The sequence below is a fragment of the Genypterus blacodes genome, unplaced genomic scaffold, assembly GCF_046128005.1.
Source record: "Genypterus blacodes isolate CSIRO-AG114 ecotype Tasmania unplaced genomic scaffold, CSIRO-AGI_Gbla_v1 ptg000168l_1, whole genome shotgun sequence".
NCBI classification, from domain to species: domain Eukaryota; kingdom Metazoa; phylum Chordata; class Actinopteri; order Ophidiiformes; family Ophidiidae; genus Genypterus; species Genypterus blacodes.
In genome coordinates, this window is record NW_027466969.1 from 162,501 (window position 1) to 176,038 (window position 13,538).

Below are 13,538 nucleotides of genomic sequence, written 5' to 3' on the forward strand. Positions count from 1 at the left end.
TTTTGCCCACCAGATTAATACAGTACAGCATCACACACATAAACATATTGGTGTGATGTGTGTGGGTGCGGCAAGAGAGAGAGAGAGCGAGAGAGTGAGAGTGTGTACCGGCGTCTCTCGTCCTTGCGGTCTGGTGTGTGATCATTGGTCAGCTTGGTGGCTTTTCCCTTCGTGCACAGCAGCGCCCGGCTGTCACCGACACTGCCGACAACCAGCTCCACACCGTTCCGTAGCATAGCAACCGTCGCCGTGGTACCGGCTGTCTGGAAGGAGGCTTGGGAGGAAGAGAGGGATGAGGAAGACGCTTGAGGAAGATGCTTAACTTAGACGCTTGTTTAGGCTTTAAGGTGTGTTTGTGTATGTGTGTGTCTCACCATTATTGAAGTAACTGAAGTGTGTGTACAGTGCCTTATCAGCATCAAGAAACGCTTTTGTTAAAACTTTCTCCAGGTCGTCCTCCTCCTCCAAAGCATTTCTATGACAAAATATTTGATCAGTATTTGATCATATGAAGTATTTTGTTGTACCTCGTAACAATTACACAAATATTGTTTAGAATTTCAACCTTATAAACTTCTCCATGAAGGTGTAGCAGTAGTCGGCAGCGTGCCGGCCACCGTGGCCGTCGAACACGGCAAAGTACAGCAGGTTGTCATGGATGCGAGCGATGCGGAGGCGGTCCTCGTTCGCTTCCCTGAGACCCAAAACAGATGCACTGCCGACCCGGGACAGACTGACCTGATGGAGAGAGAGAGAGAGAGAGAGAGAGAGAGAGAGAGAGAGAGAGAGAGAGAGAGAGAGAGAGTCACTGATATCATCACATACTCTACAGGTCAAACGAGTACACGTCCGGTCACAAGTATTTCTGGGTCAGGTTCCAGTTTCCAAAACTTTTGTACATGTATTTTCTTTCTTTTGTTAATTAATCTGTTTATCTGAGTTGATCCTTTGCCCCGCCCTCCCAGTACCTGTGGAATGGGTTTTCCATATTTGACACTGGAGGGAAGTAGTATTGGTTCTTCTATCCTGTTGCCCCAGGTACCAAATGACTCCCAAGTCACCGGTCGGCAGCCGTCATGGCTAACTCGAGCTGTTCTGCTGGCTCTCCGCACTCCAACCAAGCCGAGCAAAGACGCTGTGGAAGTTTCCGATGTAGAGCGTAGGGCGCAGACAGCCCGCCTGGCCAACGTGGAGCGACTGCAATGCAGCACTTTCAGCAGAGCTTTAGAAGACATGGCCAACAGTCCCAGCCACTGAACTCAGAGAGACGAGAGATGGTCCAAAAGAGAAATCTGGGGGGAAAAAGGTGTAAAATAAGTGAGAACAACCAATGATCTTGAAGATGAATAGAAAGGGAGGAAGAAGAGCGAGATAATGGCAGCAGTTCGGAGTAATGAGGATAGGTCACTCTCCTCTCCTTTCAACCTCCTATTTCCTCATGACTGTGTGTGTGAGCTCAAGTGACCCTTCTCTGTTGCATGTAGCTCAGGGTCACAGCAGGGTTCACACAAAATAGTTGAAGTTAGTTAAACCAGAGTTTCAGTTCAAAACGTTTCAGGGGTGTGAACGAAACCATTCAGGAAAGTGGAACATTCTGCATCACACCTCTGCTGTGAAAACTTGCTAATTAGCCAGAAAAGTCAAGAATTATTGTGATAAGTTGGGAGTAACACTAAAATTGGTATTTAAATTGTTATTATATAAGCATGGAGTGACATTTTGATACATTTTCGTGAAAAATGTTAGCACACAGGTAAATAGGAAAACAAAATGGCGGCTGTACAAACTGACCCCTTTCTGTTGCTTTTCCCGCTGGTTTTCCCGCCAGTCTAGTCTGGGCAGCAACAGGGTTCCAGAGCTCCGGCAGCAGATGCCTCTCGCTGTCAGTCGCCCTCTCGAGCTGTGGCTGTGAGGATCCACAGGGGGCTCGACTCGACGGGATATAAACTGAGATCAGGACGTCCAATCAGAACCTGAGAGCATTACAGGGAGTGTTTTGGTGCCGAGCCAGACCACAGGAAGGTATGCAGGGTCTCTACTTGAGTTTCTAGCCCACCCCTCTGCCTTGCTAAGTAAGGAAACTATCAGGTAGAACACAAATCTTTATTTTTCTCTGCACCAATGATTTGCTGATGACACTGAAATTACAGAATCAAAAATAAAATCCAAATGAGGTGAGAACATAGGCGCGAAGAAATGATGCAGGATTCTTTACTTAATGTATACACAAAAAGGAAAGGAAAGGAAAGGAAAGGAAAGGAAAGGAAAGGAGAAACAAAGCTATTTTTCTCTCACAAACAAGCTTTCTGGGTTCCTGAGAGGCTTTGAGTGCTTTGTGGGACATTTCAGTAAAAGGAAGTGGATGAAATATTAACCACCAAGGAAGAGCAGAGAGCTGCTGTCGTTTCCACTCTACTTCAGAAAAACACAAACTTGAAACACACAGACGATGAAGCATTACAGAGTGAAATACAAAGAATCAGATGTAGTACCAGGTGAAATACACACTAATTGAAGAATCAGCTTTCTCTAAACAGTAATGTTGCTTTGTTGGACTCAAATGTGACCGTATGGATTTGTATTAGCAGTGGTTGCAGAATTGCTACCAGATAGTAAATGTATTAGCACTAGCAGCAGGAGCAGTACAAGTAAGTAGAACTAGTAGCAGTAGTAAATACAATTAATCATAGTTATAGTACTTTTCGCAGTAGGAGTAGCCTTAGCTGGAGCAGCGATAGCGGTAGTTGTACGAGCATTTGTATATTTACCTGTAGGAGTATTGTGTCAGAATAAAAGCGTGTTGATTGTATATATGGTATATTGTGATGCGTACTCACTTGCAGAGCTAAAAGCAGGCAGAACAAGAACAAGAACATGTATGATTCAGGCCAGAACCAATTAATCCTTAGATTCGGCCAAAGGTGTTTGTTGTGCAGCACACGTGTACAATACGGAACTATACAGAGGGCTACAAAATCTGGTAATGTTGTAGATTCTGATTCCTGCATGCATATGTGCCCGTGTACCAGGAGTGAAATGTGTAGTGTGAAGTGCTGTAAACAGTAAAATGTGCCTTTATCCACATACAGTGAAATGTCTCCTATAAGAACATTTACAAAAGTCTGGAATTAAACATATGAGCTTTACACTTCCTGTGCTGGCCCCTAGTCTGCCACAGCAGGCGCCTTCCAGCAGCATCCCAGAATACTCTTCCTCTTCTTCTTCTTCATCTTCTTCCCCCCGGGGTTGCTATCGGAACAGATAGACCTCCGCAGAGTTCGGATATGTTTCTCCTGCCCCTGAATCTTCGACTGCAGATGAGACTGGATGGCCGTTCCCAGGCACTCCAGGTCCACTGAGGCACCGTACACCTCCCAGGTCATCCCTTCCTCATCCCACGCCACCTCTTGTGGCTTCTCCAGGTTTGTCTTAGAGTCCTCTTCAAGTCCCTCTTCTTCATTTACAAGGTTTACTTTCCCCTTGACTTCCTCCTTAGAAATGCTCTTGACGCACATGTCTCTGTCCTGGTCCTCTCCTGCTGCGAGGGCGGCAGGGCTTTGCTGGAAGCTGTGCGTACGGAGACAGGCGGGGTGGGAATTCGCCTTGTCAGTCACAACTGAGGAAAAGTGTTTCTGGCTGCAAAGCTCAATGTCAATCTTGCAGACGTGCTGGATGGATGGCTGAGCGGCAGGGACGTAGCACAGGGACAGGACCATCGGTGAGGTCAAACTGCCTGAGTGACAGCTGGGAGAACCAATCAGGGAGGAGGTGGAAGAGAACCGGTGCAAGCTGGGGCTCGTGGAGACGGAGCGATCGATCAGCTCCACCTCTGCCTGGACGCCCACCTCTCTTCGCTCAGCCCCTCGCTGTCGGAGCATCTCGCTGAGGTCTGTCATCGTCGCCATCTCCCTTACCCTCCTGGAGGTCACTGGACGCGATGAAGGAGGAGGGAGATGACAGAGAGAGGAAGAGGGAGAGGGAGAGAGAGAAGCACTCCTTGGGCCATCTTTCTGTCTGCCCCTCTCCTGTTTTTTCCCCTCATCTTTCTTGGTCTCTACACATGACAGGATGTTGTTGCCAGCAGTGATGACATTTGTGACTCCCAGGTGACAAGGTTTGCAAGGCGGGGTGCCAGGTATCATTGTATCTCCTGTCGTATCCCCCACCCACACAGCCCCAGGGGATACCACAGCCATTTTGGGCTCCACTGCAGTCAGACTCTTTTGCTTGACGGCAGCCTCCATTTTTGCTGTTGTCCCGGTTATGATGTCAAAGGTGAGACCCTGACTCAGATTATTTTGGGGTCTACTACTGGGATTTGTTTCTATAGTAACAGATCCCACTGCTGGCTGTGATGAGGAATCTCCCCTTGTTGTCAAGGCAACAGTGGTTCCGTTTTTGGGGCTGGAGGAGGCCAGAAGACCAGAACCTGGGGACATGAAACCAGCATTAGTGGCTGACAGCTGTTACACAGGACATTTACAGGATAAAAACAAGCAATAGGGGGAACTATATATTAAATAATAGTATTTACAAAAACTGCATTGTAATATGTGAGGGATAACTCTGTCGGAGGGTGATTAAACTGGGTTTCCTGCTTATTATACATCCACTCAAAAGATAAATCAAGAGATAATTCATTTCACACAGAACATTAATTATAAATTCATCCATTACTAAATACAAGCTTCTGCTGAGAAAGAGCAGTCTGACTGGAGGACTCGATGATACATAAACACTGGAAGCACATTCCAAATAACTGTGAAATGCGTCATAGTGAATGGGACATCTAAGAGTGGAATGGGGCCGTAGTTTAATGTGACTGTAGATAAAAGCATCTGTGACTGTTACCATAAATAAAATATCGCACTTTGCATAAATGGTAATGAATAGTGCCACCACAGTACTACAGAGTTACATCAATTGTTCGAAGTTAAGGGAAGTGAATTTACCTGGAGCAGAACCAAGACTCTTCTGCCCAATCTCCGTAATGGGTGTGTCTGGACCAATACCAGGACGTCTACATGCTGAACCAGGTCTAGGAGTTGGCGTTAGGCCAAGAGGCAGTTCTACCAGAGCAGACTTTGAACTGGACTGAACGAGACCAGGCCTGGAAGGATCCGGTTCGGGTTTGGCATTGGAGCCTGTAGCCTGATGGCCTTTGACTTTGGATCCTGAAAGTCCAGTTCTGAAGGATGATGGGGAAATACATCCACTTTGATCCATTTTAGAGAACTGATTGAGACTGACTTTGGAATCTAAACCAGTCTCAGGACCTAAGCTGTCCTTCAAACCCGTACCAGACTTGGAACCTGGAATGTTTTTTGAATCAGGACTCCTTTTTGAACCAGTATTTGCTTTGAATTCAGAAGTGGTAGCAGAGTCAAGGTTTTCTTTAGAGCCTTTCCCGTATTTGCATCTGGTACTGGACCCAGGTTTAGAATCTAAGCTTTCCTTTGATCCTTTGTCCTTTGAGCTGGCTTTGGAAGCAGAACCACTTTTAGAATCCAGGCTATCTTTGGACGCCGCCTTGGTCTTAGAATTGGGGCTAGATTTGGAATCGGACCAGGTTTTAGTGTCCAGGCTATCCTTTGATCCCAAACTCAATTTGTAATCAGTTTTAGAGTCCAGGCTGTCCTTGGCTTTAGAAATTGAAGCATCTTTGGAACTAGTTTTACATTCAGGAGCACTGGAATCTTTACTGCCCAGATTTACCTTGGACCCTGATGCATGACTGTTTCTGGTTCCAGTAGCTTTTTGCTGCACCAACGGTTTGGGACTTGAAGAACTCGAGAGAGGTGTTTTGGGGTTGAGCGGTGCCTTTTCAGTACTCTGGCTTTGCAATTTTGGATCTATGGAGGATTCCTCAGTGTCATGTGTTCCAGATTCATAGTCGACCTTCTCCATCTCAGTTTTGTGAACAGATGATGATTGCCTACCAATTTCGGATCTGTTTGCTTGTGTTCTTGGGCTCACAGCAGAATTCTTGGAGAGTATTTGCATTTTGCCTCGCTCCACTGTCTTGGGGCTGCTAACAGCTGTCGTTTGCTCTATCTGGTGTGGTTTTGGACTTGTTGTCATGTTGCTATGTGCATGTGTTTTGGGGTTGGGTGACGTCTGCTTCAGGTTTGATGATTTCATCAGTTGCTCAACTTTGCTATTCACTGAAGACTCAGCCGTCAGTGGGCAGGACAGTGCTGGATGTTTGCATTTATGCCGCGATGTGTCCTCCGTCTTTCCTGGACATATCACAGCTGTCATCGCGGTGCTCACTGGCTTTGCAAATTCCACGCTAGCCACGTCCTGCACCCTGCTTTTGCTTCCTGATATATTTGCCTGATCCAGTCTGCTCCTGTTGTGCGACATACTGGTCTCTAATTGTGGGCGGGGCTTGCTTGAGTGGTTCAGGTTGAGGTTGAAGTTAGGCTCCACCGTCCAGTTGGCATTAGAATCTGTATTGCTGAGGGCATTCACAATTCCCGCATCTCCTTGGACGGGGCATCGCAATTGGATGTTGTCCTTCCTGTGTTTGGATATGTTTGGTGATGTTTCCATGGGGAGGTGACTGTCCAATACTTATCAGCTCACCAGCAGGGTGTTGTTTGTTTGTTTGTGAAATTTGCTGATCACTCAGCCGATGGTCTCCCTGTTTGAGGCTGTTGGAGGTAGAACATGTAATTAACAATTGTACTTTTATATTTGTCTTTACTGAGAACCTCTGACATGTTTTGTCTACAGACATATTGTAGGAATATATTAAAAATACTATAGAATTAATAGGAATCTAATAACAGCATTAAAGACAGTCCAGTGGCATTGTAATAAAAGTAATAAAATCATGTAAATATTGCCCTGACAGCATACACAGAAACATTGTACCATCAATCATGACAAGGTCACCATGCCATCACTATGAAACACTACGACTACAGGAATATCATCGAGAGATTTCATGGAATGACGATAATACAGGAAGTCTTTGCATCAATTTCTCTCTTTTTCATCTCTCTCTCTCTCTCTCTCTCTCTGTCGCTCGCTCTCTCTCTCTGTCTTCCTCTACTTACCTCTTCATGCTCCACAGTCGTCTGGGTCGATCATGCCGTCTGATCAGCCGTCTGCCGAGGAGGAGAGAGAGAGAGACACAGAGGAAACCTCCAGCTGCTGCCTCGCTCGTCCCTCCTCTGTGCTCTACTGGAGAATGGATTTATGAATAAATAAATGGAAAGAGAGCGAAGGAGAGAGAGGGGGGGGTGAGAGGGAGAAAGAGAGAGAGAGAGGGAGAAAGAGGGGGAGAGCGAAAGGGAGAGAGAGAGAGAGCGATAGAGGGAGAGAAAGAGAGAGGAGTACTGTACATTCATTCATATAAGAAGTGAGCAGTGCTGTCCTCATTACGTTTTCTCTCCTCCTCTTCTTCCTCTTTGTATTCTTGTTAAATCTTCCTTATCATTCTCCTTCCTCACCATTCATTGACGTTGTATTCATCTTCCTCTTCTCTTCTTCCTCACTCATTCCCCCTAGTCCCTTTTGTTCTCCATCTGAGTGTTTTTGAGGAGACCTCAGGTTCAGGTTCTGCTCTACATTGTCAGATTTGATCCAGTTTTCTTCATATTAAACTTAATGAGTTAACCATCATGCATTTTCATCATCGACATCATCATCATCATCACCCTTCTTCCTCATCCATCATCCATGTCCTTCATCTACCTTCTTCATCTTCTATTTATAGGCTTACCTTTTGGTTACCTTCTTCCCTTCCTTGTTTTTTTCTTCTTCATCATCCTGCCCCTCCTTCTCATTCCTGCTCTCAATGTCCTTTTTATATTTACCCTCCTCCTCCTTCTTCATCTCCATCTTCTTTCCAACTTTTTTGTTTTTCCCTCCTGTGGCCTTTGACTGTATGAAACAATAAATAGATAGATGATTAAATACACTCTTCCTCATGTATCCGCTCGCCTGCCACTCAAAAATGACACGCCCATGTCAGCCGTCTAAACCAATAGGATACTGAGACTGAGATGCTACCTGACAACAACAGCTGACTAGGGTTAGTGTGTTTGTGTGTGTGTTTGCACTTAGAGCAGGAGTGAGACAGCTCCTGTGTTATTTGGTCGATGGACGAGGGACGCGATTGAGAGGGAGAGGAGCAGCTCTTTCTGCTGTAACACGCTCATTAGGGAAAACTAGGCTCATCATCACCGCACAGACACACACTCAGACAGACACACTCCAGACTAAAGAAGACCTGGTTTGGACTCGGCCTGCTGAGACGCAGCATGTGGGAGGAGAACTATGATACAGAGCAGTAAGTCACCTTCAAGAAACACCAGAGGATGTTCTTTACCGGAACTTATAGGCCCTTTGAGATCTGCTATGGAAACGTTGGTGATTGAACAGAATCAGATATCATTCATATGACAAATCAGATCTGATCAGATATGATTTTTAACTAGAAATTGTAGTTGTAATAAGTGGAGGTTGAAAGCTAAATGCAATAAGGAAAATGAAATAATCTCTACATAGAAATACATGGACGATTCCTTCAAACTTTTGCGTGTAGTATACAGTGTGTGTCTGTGTGTGTGTGTCTACATGTCGTTCATGGATGTTGGCCGTAAGTTGGACTACTCTCCCGTGTCATGGCGGGAGTATTTTGACCAGATGGAGGACGTGAGCGTGGGGCCGGCCGACAGCAGGGACGTCTTTAGGGTTTACAAAGCAGGAAGTGACGGACCTCTGTTGGTGCTGCTGCACGGAGGAGGACACTCTGCCCTGTCCTGGGCAGTCTTCACCGTCAGTAACTCCCCATTAACTGAATTAACAACAAAACCATCCACAGTAGCAGCGCGTTTTGATGTTTTCCTGTGTTGCAGACAGCCATCGCCAGCAGGGTGACATGCAGGGTGCTCGCCATGGACCTCAGGGGTCATGGTGAGTCCAAACAACACCAGGAACACCAGATTTATAACACCAGTATATGTTCTAAAATACTGTTAGCTGCTATAATCCCTTTCTTAAAGATCAGTGAAAGATAACTCTCAACCTGTGCTCATTCAGGTGACACCCTTGTCCGCCAATCAGACGACTTCTCCACTCAGACTATGTCCAGGTGACAACACACACCATCTGTAGTAATTCTATAGATGCCACAAAGTAATCCTGGTGTTGCTATGGATATGTTCACTGAGCCAAGTCTCACAGGTTAAAACCCAACACTGATACTGCAAACACGATTACTCCTCTAATGAGTATTACTGCTACCGTCCATCCCCACAGTGATGTAGCCAACGTGATTCGAGTCTGCTACGGTGAGACTCCTCCTTCCATTGTTCTTATGGGTCACGGCGTTGGCGGGGCGATAGCGGTGCACGCGGCCGCAAACATGCTACTGCCAACCACTGTAGGCCTGGTGGCTATAGATGTCGTTGAGGGTAAGGAAGTGTGTGTGTGCACAACTGAGCCTTACTGCAATCATTCAATACAATCCAGCTTAGACTGATGAGAACTGAGCCCAGTCTGAGCCTGACATGTATGCTATACAGGGAGGTAAGATGCTGGCACCATCCTGAGGTCAAACTATAGATAGCCAGGCATGTAAGAAATGCAAAACGGTCCCCACAAACATACTTGCTGTGTGACATCCTTTACACATCGCACAACGAGAAACACAATCTATCACAAGAAATGTCACAGTGATATAGTGATGTTAATGATAAAACGTTATCCTCACCGTTTGTCTTTTGTTCCTCCTGCAGGCAGTGCAATGGATGCCCTACACAGTATACAGAACTTTCTAAAGGGAAGACCCAAGTCCTTTAAGTCCATGGACCACGCAATAGAGTGGAGGTCAGTGGGTCAGTCAGTGCCTATTTGGGGTCGGAAGACAATACTGAGGGTTACAAAATCACATTTCCCAAAAACAGTCTAATGGTGTCTTTCACAGTGCTTGTATTAATGTCTCAAATTGTGTTGTCAATAGTGTTAAGAGTGGACAAATCAGGAACCTGGAATCTGCCAGAGTCTCTATGGTTGGTCAGATCAAAAGGTAGGCTTGCACCGATCACACAAGATTGTCTTTAACATCATACTTTTCATTTGATTTTATTTCATTTCCAGTATAACTCCATAATTTGGATGTGAAGTACAGGTATTTGTTGCAATGCCTCACATCTATCTGAGTAAATATTAACCTTACCATGTATTCGATAGGTTTGATTTCTTTACTATAGATGAAGTTATGGTTAAATTTAAAAGTGTGTTTTATTTAAGAGTGAATGTATGTAAGACAGAGGAAACGTCTTTAACTATATGCATGATTTCGAGATGATGATTAACTGAGTAAATAAACCACATTAACGTGCGTTCTCCTGTCTCGTATTTCCTGTCAGGTGCGAGGTGGAGGAGGCCGACACGTTGGAGCAGGCCAGCCCGATGACCGATGTGGTCGTTGAGCGCAATGAAGAGTTCTACGACCAGAGTTACGTCAATGATAAAGACAATGCCGCTTCAGAGGTGAGCTTCAGCGAGAGCCAGGTAAGAAAACAACTAAAGAGACACACTAATGTTACTGTACCGCTCCATTGACTTACAGCTATTTGTTACATGCATACATATACTGTATACCTATCAACATATACTTATCTAATGTATAGCTAATAATAATTTGGTGACTCCTCTCCTAAGTAATCAGTAGGTTTACTTGTATGTTAACAATTTGATTACACTCTAATTATTAAAGGAATATATAATTATTTTTCAAATGTTATTGCTACAATCTTACTTACTTCTAACTACTTACGTACGTACTTTTAATCAAAACCAGCGTATATCAACGAAAGCTAACTTGTAATCAACGTTAAGTATTAACTTAGGTACACAAACATCACATTAGATTCTTGTTAATTGTGTCCATGCATCTTTCTTGCATTTTTGCCTTAATCACAGACTCATAATCAGAGTAAAGCTTGCATGTAAACATAGTGACTGATTCCCTACAGAAATCAATTAATAAACATTATACTGAGAAGAATTGTACCTGTACCCTCTAAATGTCAAATGCTGCACAAATGAGTGAATGTTCATACCAGAGTGTGTACAAGTGGCGTATAGACCTGTCAAAGTCAGAAAAGTACTGGGATGGCTGGTTCAGAGGGACCTCCAACCTCTTCCTGGCCTGTAACCTGCCTAAACTTCTACTACTGGCTGGTAGGTCTCCTCCAAACTCTTGATGAGCTAGCTGGCTTTAGAAATTCTGCATAGTGGCTCACTGCGATGGATGTGTTTCTGTCTGCAGGAATCGACCGGCTGGACAGAGATCTCACTATTGGCCAAATGCAAGGTAAGATCATCGCTCAGAACATATATCCAGGGTTCCTGCTTATGACCCCAGACACAATACAAATGGCCAAACAGTGGAATGTATTGTGCTTGTTCACTTACAGCACAAAACAGGATGGGGGCGCTGTTCTTCCAGGAGCAATAGCAGTGAAGAGCTTTTAGATTTTTTTGCCAAGTTTGGTAGAAGGAGTGAAAACAAATTTGCATTCCACATGGTGGTCTGATGGGAGGGAGGGGTGAAGGGTGTCTGCAGCAAAAACATCTTAGACACACACACACACCTCAAGGCAGCAGTGCCTCTCCAGAGACAGCTGCTGCTGTCAGTCAACAAAGACAACCACCCTGTAAATGACAGCTCAAGGGGGTGTTTGTGCTGAGAGACTGAGAGAGAGAGAGCGAGAGAGAAAGAGAAAGAGACGGAGAGAGAGAGAGAGAGAGAGCGAGAGAAAAAAAGACGGAGAGAGAGAGAGAGAGAGAGAGAGAGCGAGAGAGAAAGAGACGGAGAGAGAGAGAGAGCGAGAGAGAAAGAGACGGAGAGAGAGAGCGAGAGAGAAAGAGACGGAGAGAGAGAGAGAGAGAGGCACCCAAAAGGTGTATGTGTCTGTCTTGGTGTCTTCAGGAAAATTCCTGATGCAGGTGCTGCCCCCATGTGGCCACGCAGTGCAAGAAGACAAGCCAGACAAGGTAAACAAGGTTCTTGTGAGCATTTGCACATAATCCCAAACATCCAAATTTATCTACAACTTTGACAAAACTGTTAACCAATCTGATAAACCAATCAATCATTTCTATTGTGTGTGTAGGTGGCAGAAGTCGTGGCTTCCTTCCTGCTGAGACACAAGTTTTCTGAAGCCAGAGGAGAAACGAGGTAAACTCTGCACAGCTGTCCTGTGATTGGTCACCAAATTATTGTAGGTGTGACTGTTGGATGTAATACACCTCTTGCAAACAATAAAAGAAAAACGTTTTTCTGAATATTGTTCTTTTGCAGATAAAACTTTCTCGTTTCTCTCTCCACTTCCAACTCTTTCACACGAAGTCTGCAGGTGAGATTTAAAACAGAGAAAAAAGAATCTTTCTCATGACAATGCAGATTATTTAGGACAAAAGATAATGTAGCACGTTGAAAGGACCATGAGGGCAAAAAATAGAACTTTATATGGAAAGACTTGATTTACGGAAAATTACATTAAAGGCCGAGGTTCTCCACTAATATTTTGCTATTTTTTTTATTGAAGCAAACATTTTACATGACATTGTGCAACCACTTGTAGGATATTCCCATCCCAACCCCGCAGTCACACAACCCTGTGTCTCCACTCATGATAAAATGCCCACTGTCCTTCTCAGGTTTCCTTCCAGACTGACGGTCGGCGCGCCATGTTTCCAGCTGAATTCCTTCCTGAAGTACCAGTTCAGACCTCTTCTCCTCTTCCACCAGTAGCTGCTGCTGTCATCTCCAGTTTGAATTTATGTTGTCTGTGAATCAAATTAGTTTCCATGAATGATCTGTGACATAAAAGGATCATTTATTTTGCCTCCACAGATCTGTTTAAACTCAATTTCAGACAGTTTTGAAGTTGTGTTTCATGCTGCTGGGGCTTTGAGTCAGGAAATTACAAAAGGTAGTGTCTGGCAAATTACAGATACAGCCAGTACAGATTTTAACCTTCAACAACTAAATTAAGAGGCACAAATGTGCATTAGGAGTGTTATTTTCCAATGAATTTTAGCTTTGATATTGAAATGTTCTATGACTTTAGAATGCTCTGACTTCTTAACTTAGCATCTATGTGCATATGTGTCCTACACGTCCATCTGAATATACATTATGTTTATTGGCTGCTTCTAAAGACTCCAGAGTTGTCACTTGAAGGAGTGAAACTAGCAGCAAACTGCTAGCTAGTAGCTATGCCACTTGCAACTGCTAGCTAGCAAAACACAATACAAATTATCAATTTGGATATAATATTTTCAGAACATTTCTTGCATTTATGTTACAATTGATAGATAATGAAAGTTTATTCTTATGGGTATTGATCTGATTTAGACATTTCTGGCTGTACTGTACTGTATTTAGCATTTACCGTCCATGAACTATATTATTTACACAAAGTTCATTTCGATTTCGCTTTGTGGTGTCTTTGTTGTATCATTAAAAAATGTTTCAAAAGCAAAGTAAAGTAAGACACCTCAAAACTCAG

At 44.3% G+C, this 13,538-nt stretch overlaps 1 protein-coding gene and 1 pseudogene across 1 annotated transcript in view; one reads left to right on the forward strand and one right to left on the reverse strand.

The window, feature by feature from the left end:
* ppm1ka (protein phosphatase, Mg2+/Mn2+ dependent 1Ka) overlaps positions 1-1,894 on the reverse strand; it is a 3,604-nt gene extending 1,710 nt beyond the window's left edge. Inside the window, exons 1-5 of the mRNA XM_076167658.1 lie at positions 1,792-1,894; positions 969-1,292; positions 566-738; positions 375-475; positions 109-274 (exon numbers count right to left, since the gene is read on the reverse strand). Coding sequence (XP_076023773.1) covers positions 109-274; positions 375-475; positions 566-738; positions 969-1,235 — 707 coding nt within the window. The 5' untranslated portion in view covers positions 1,236-1,292; positions 1,792-1,894. The remainder of the gene's footprint in view (positions 1-108; positions 275-374; positions 476-565; positions 739-968; positions 1,293-1,791) is intronic.
* Positions 1,895-8,273: 6,379 nt separating this feature from the next.
* On the forward strand, positions 8,274-12,778 carry LOC143013934 (protein phosphatase methylesterase 1-like; annotated as a pseudogene).
* Positions 12,779-13,538: the final 760 nt, after the last annotated feature.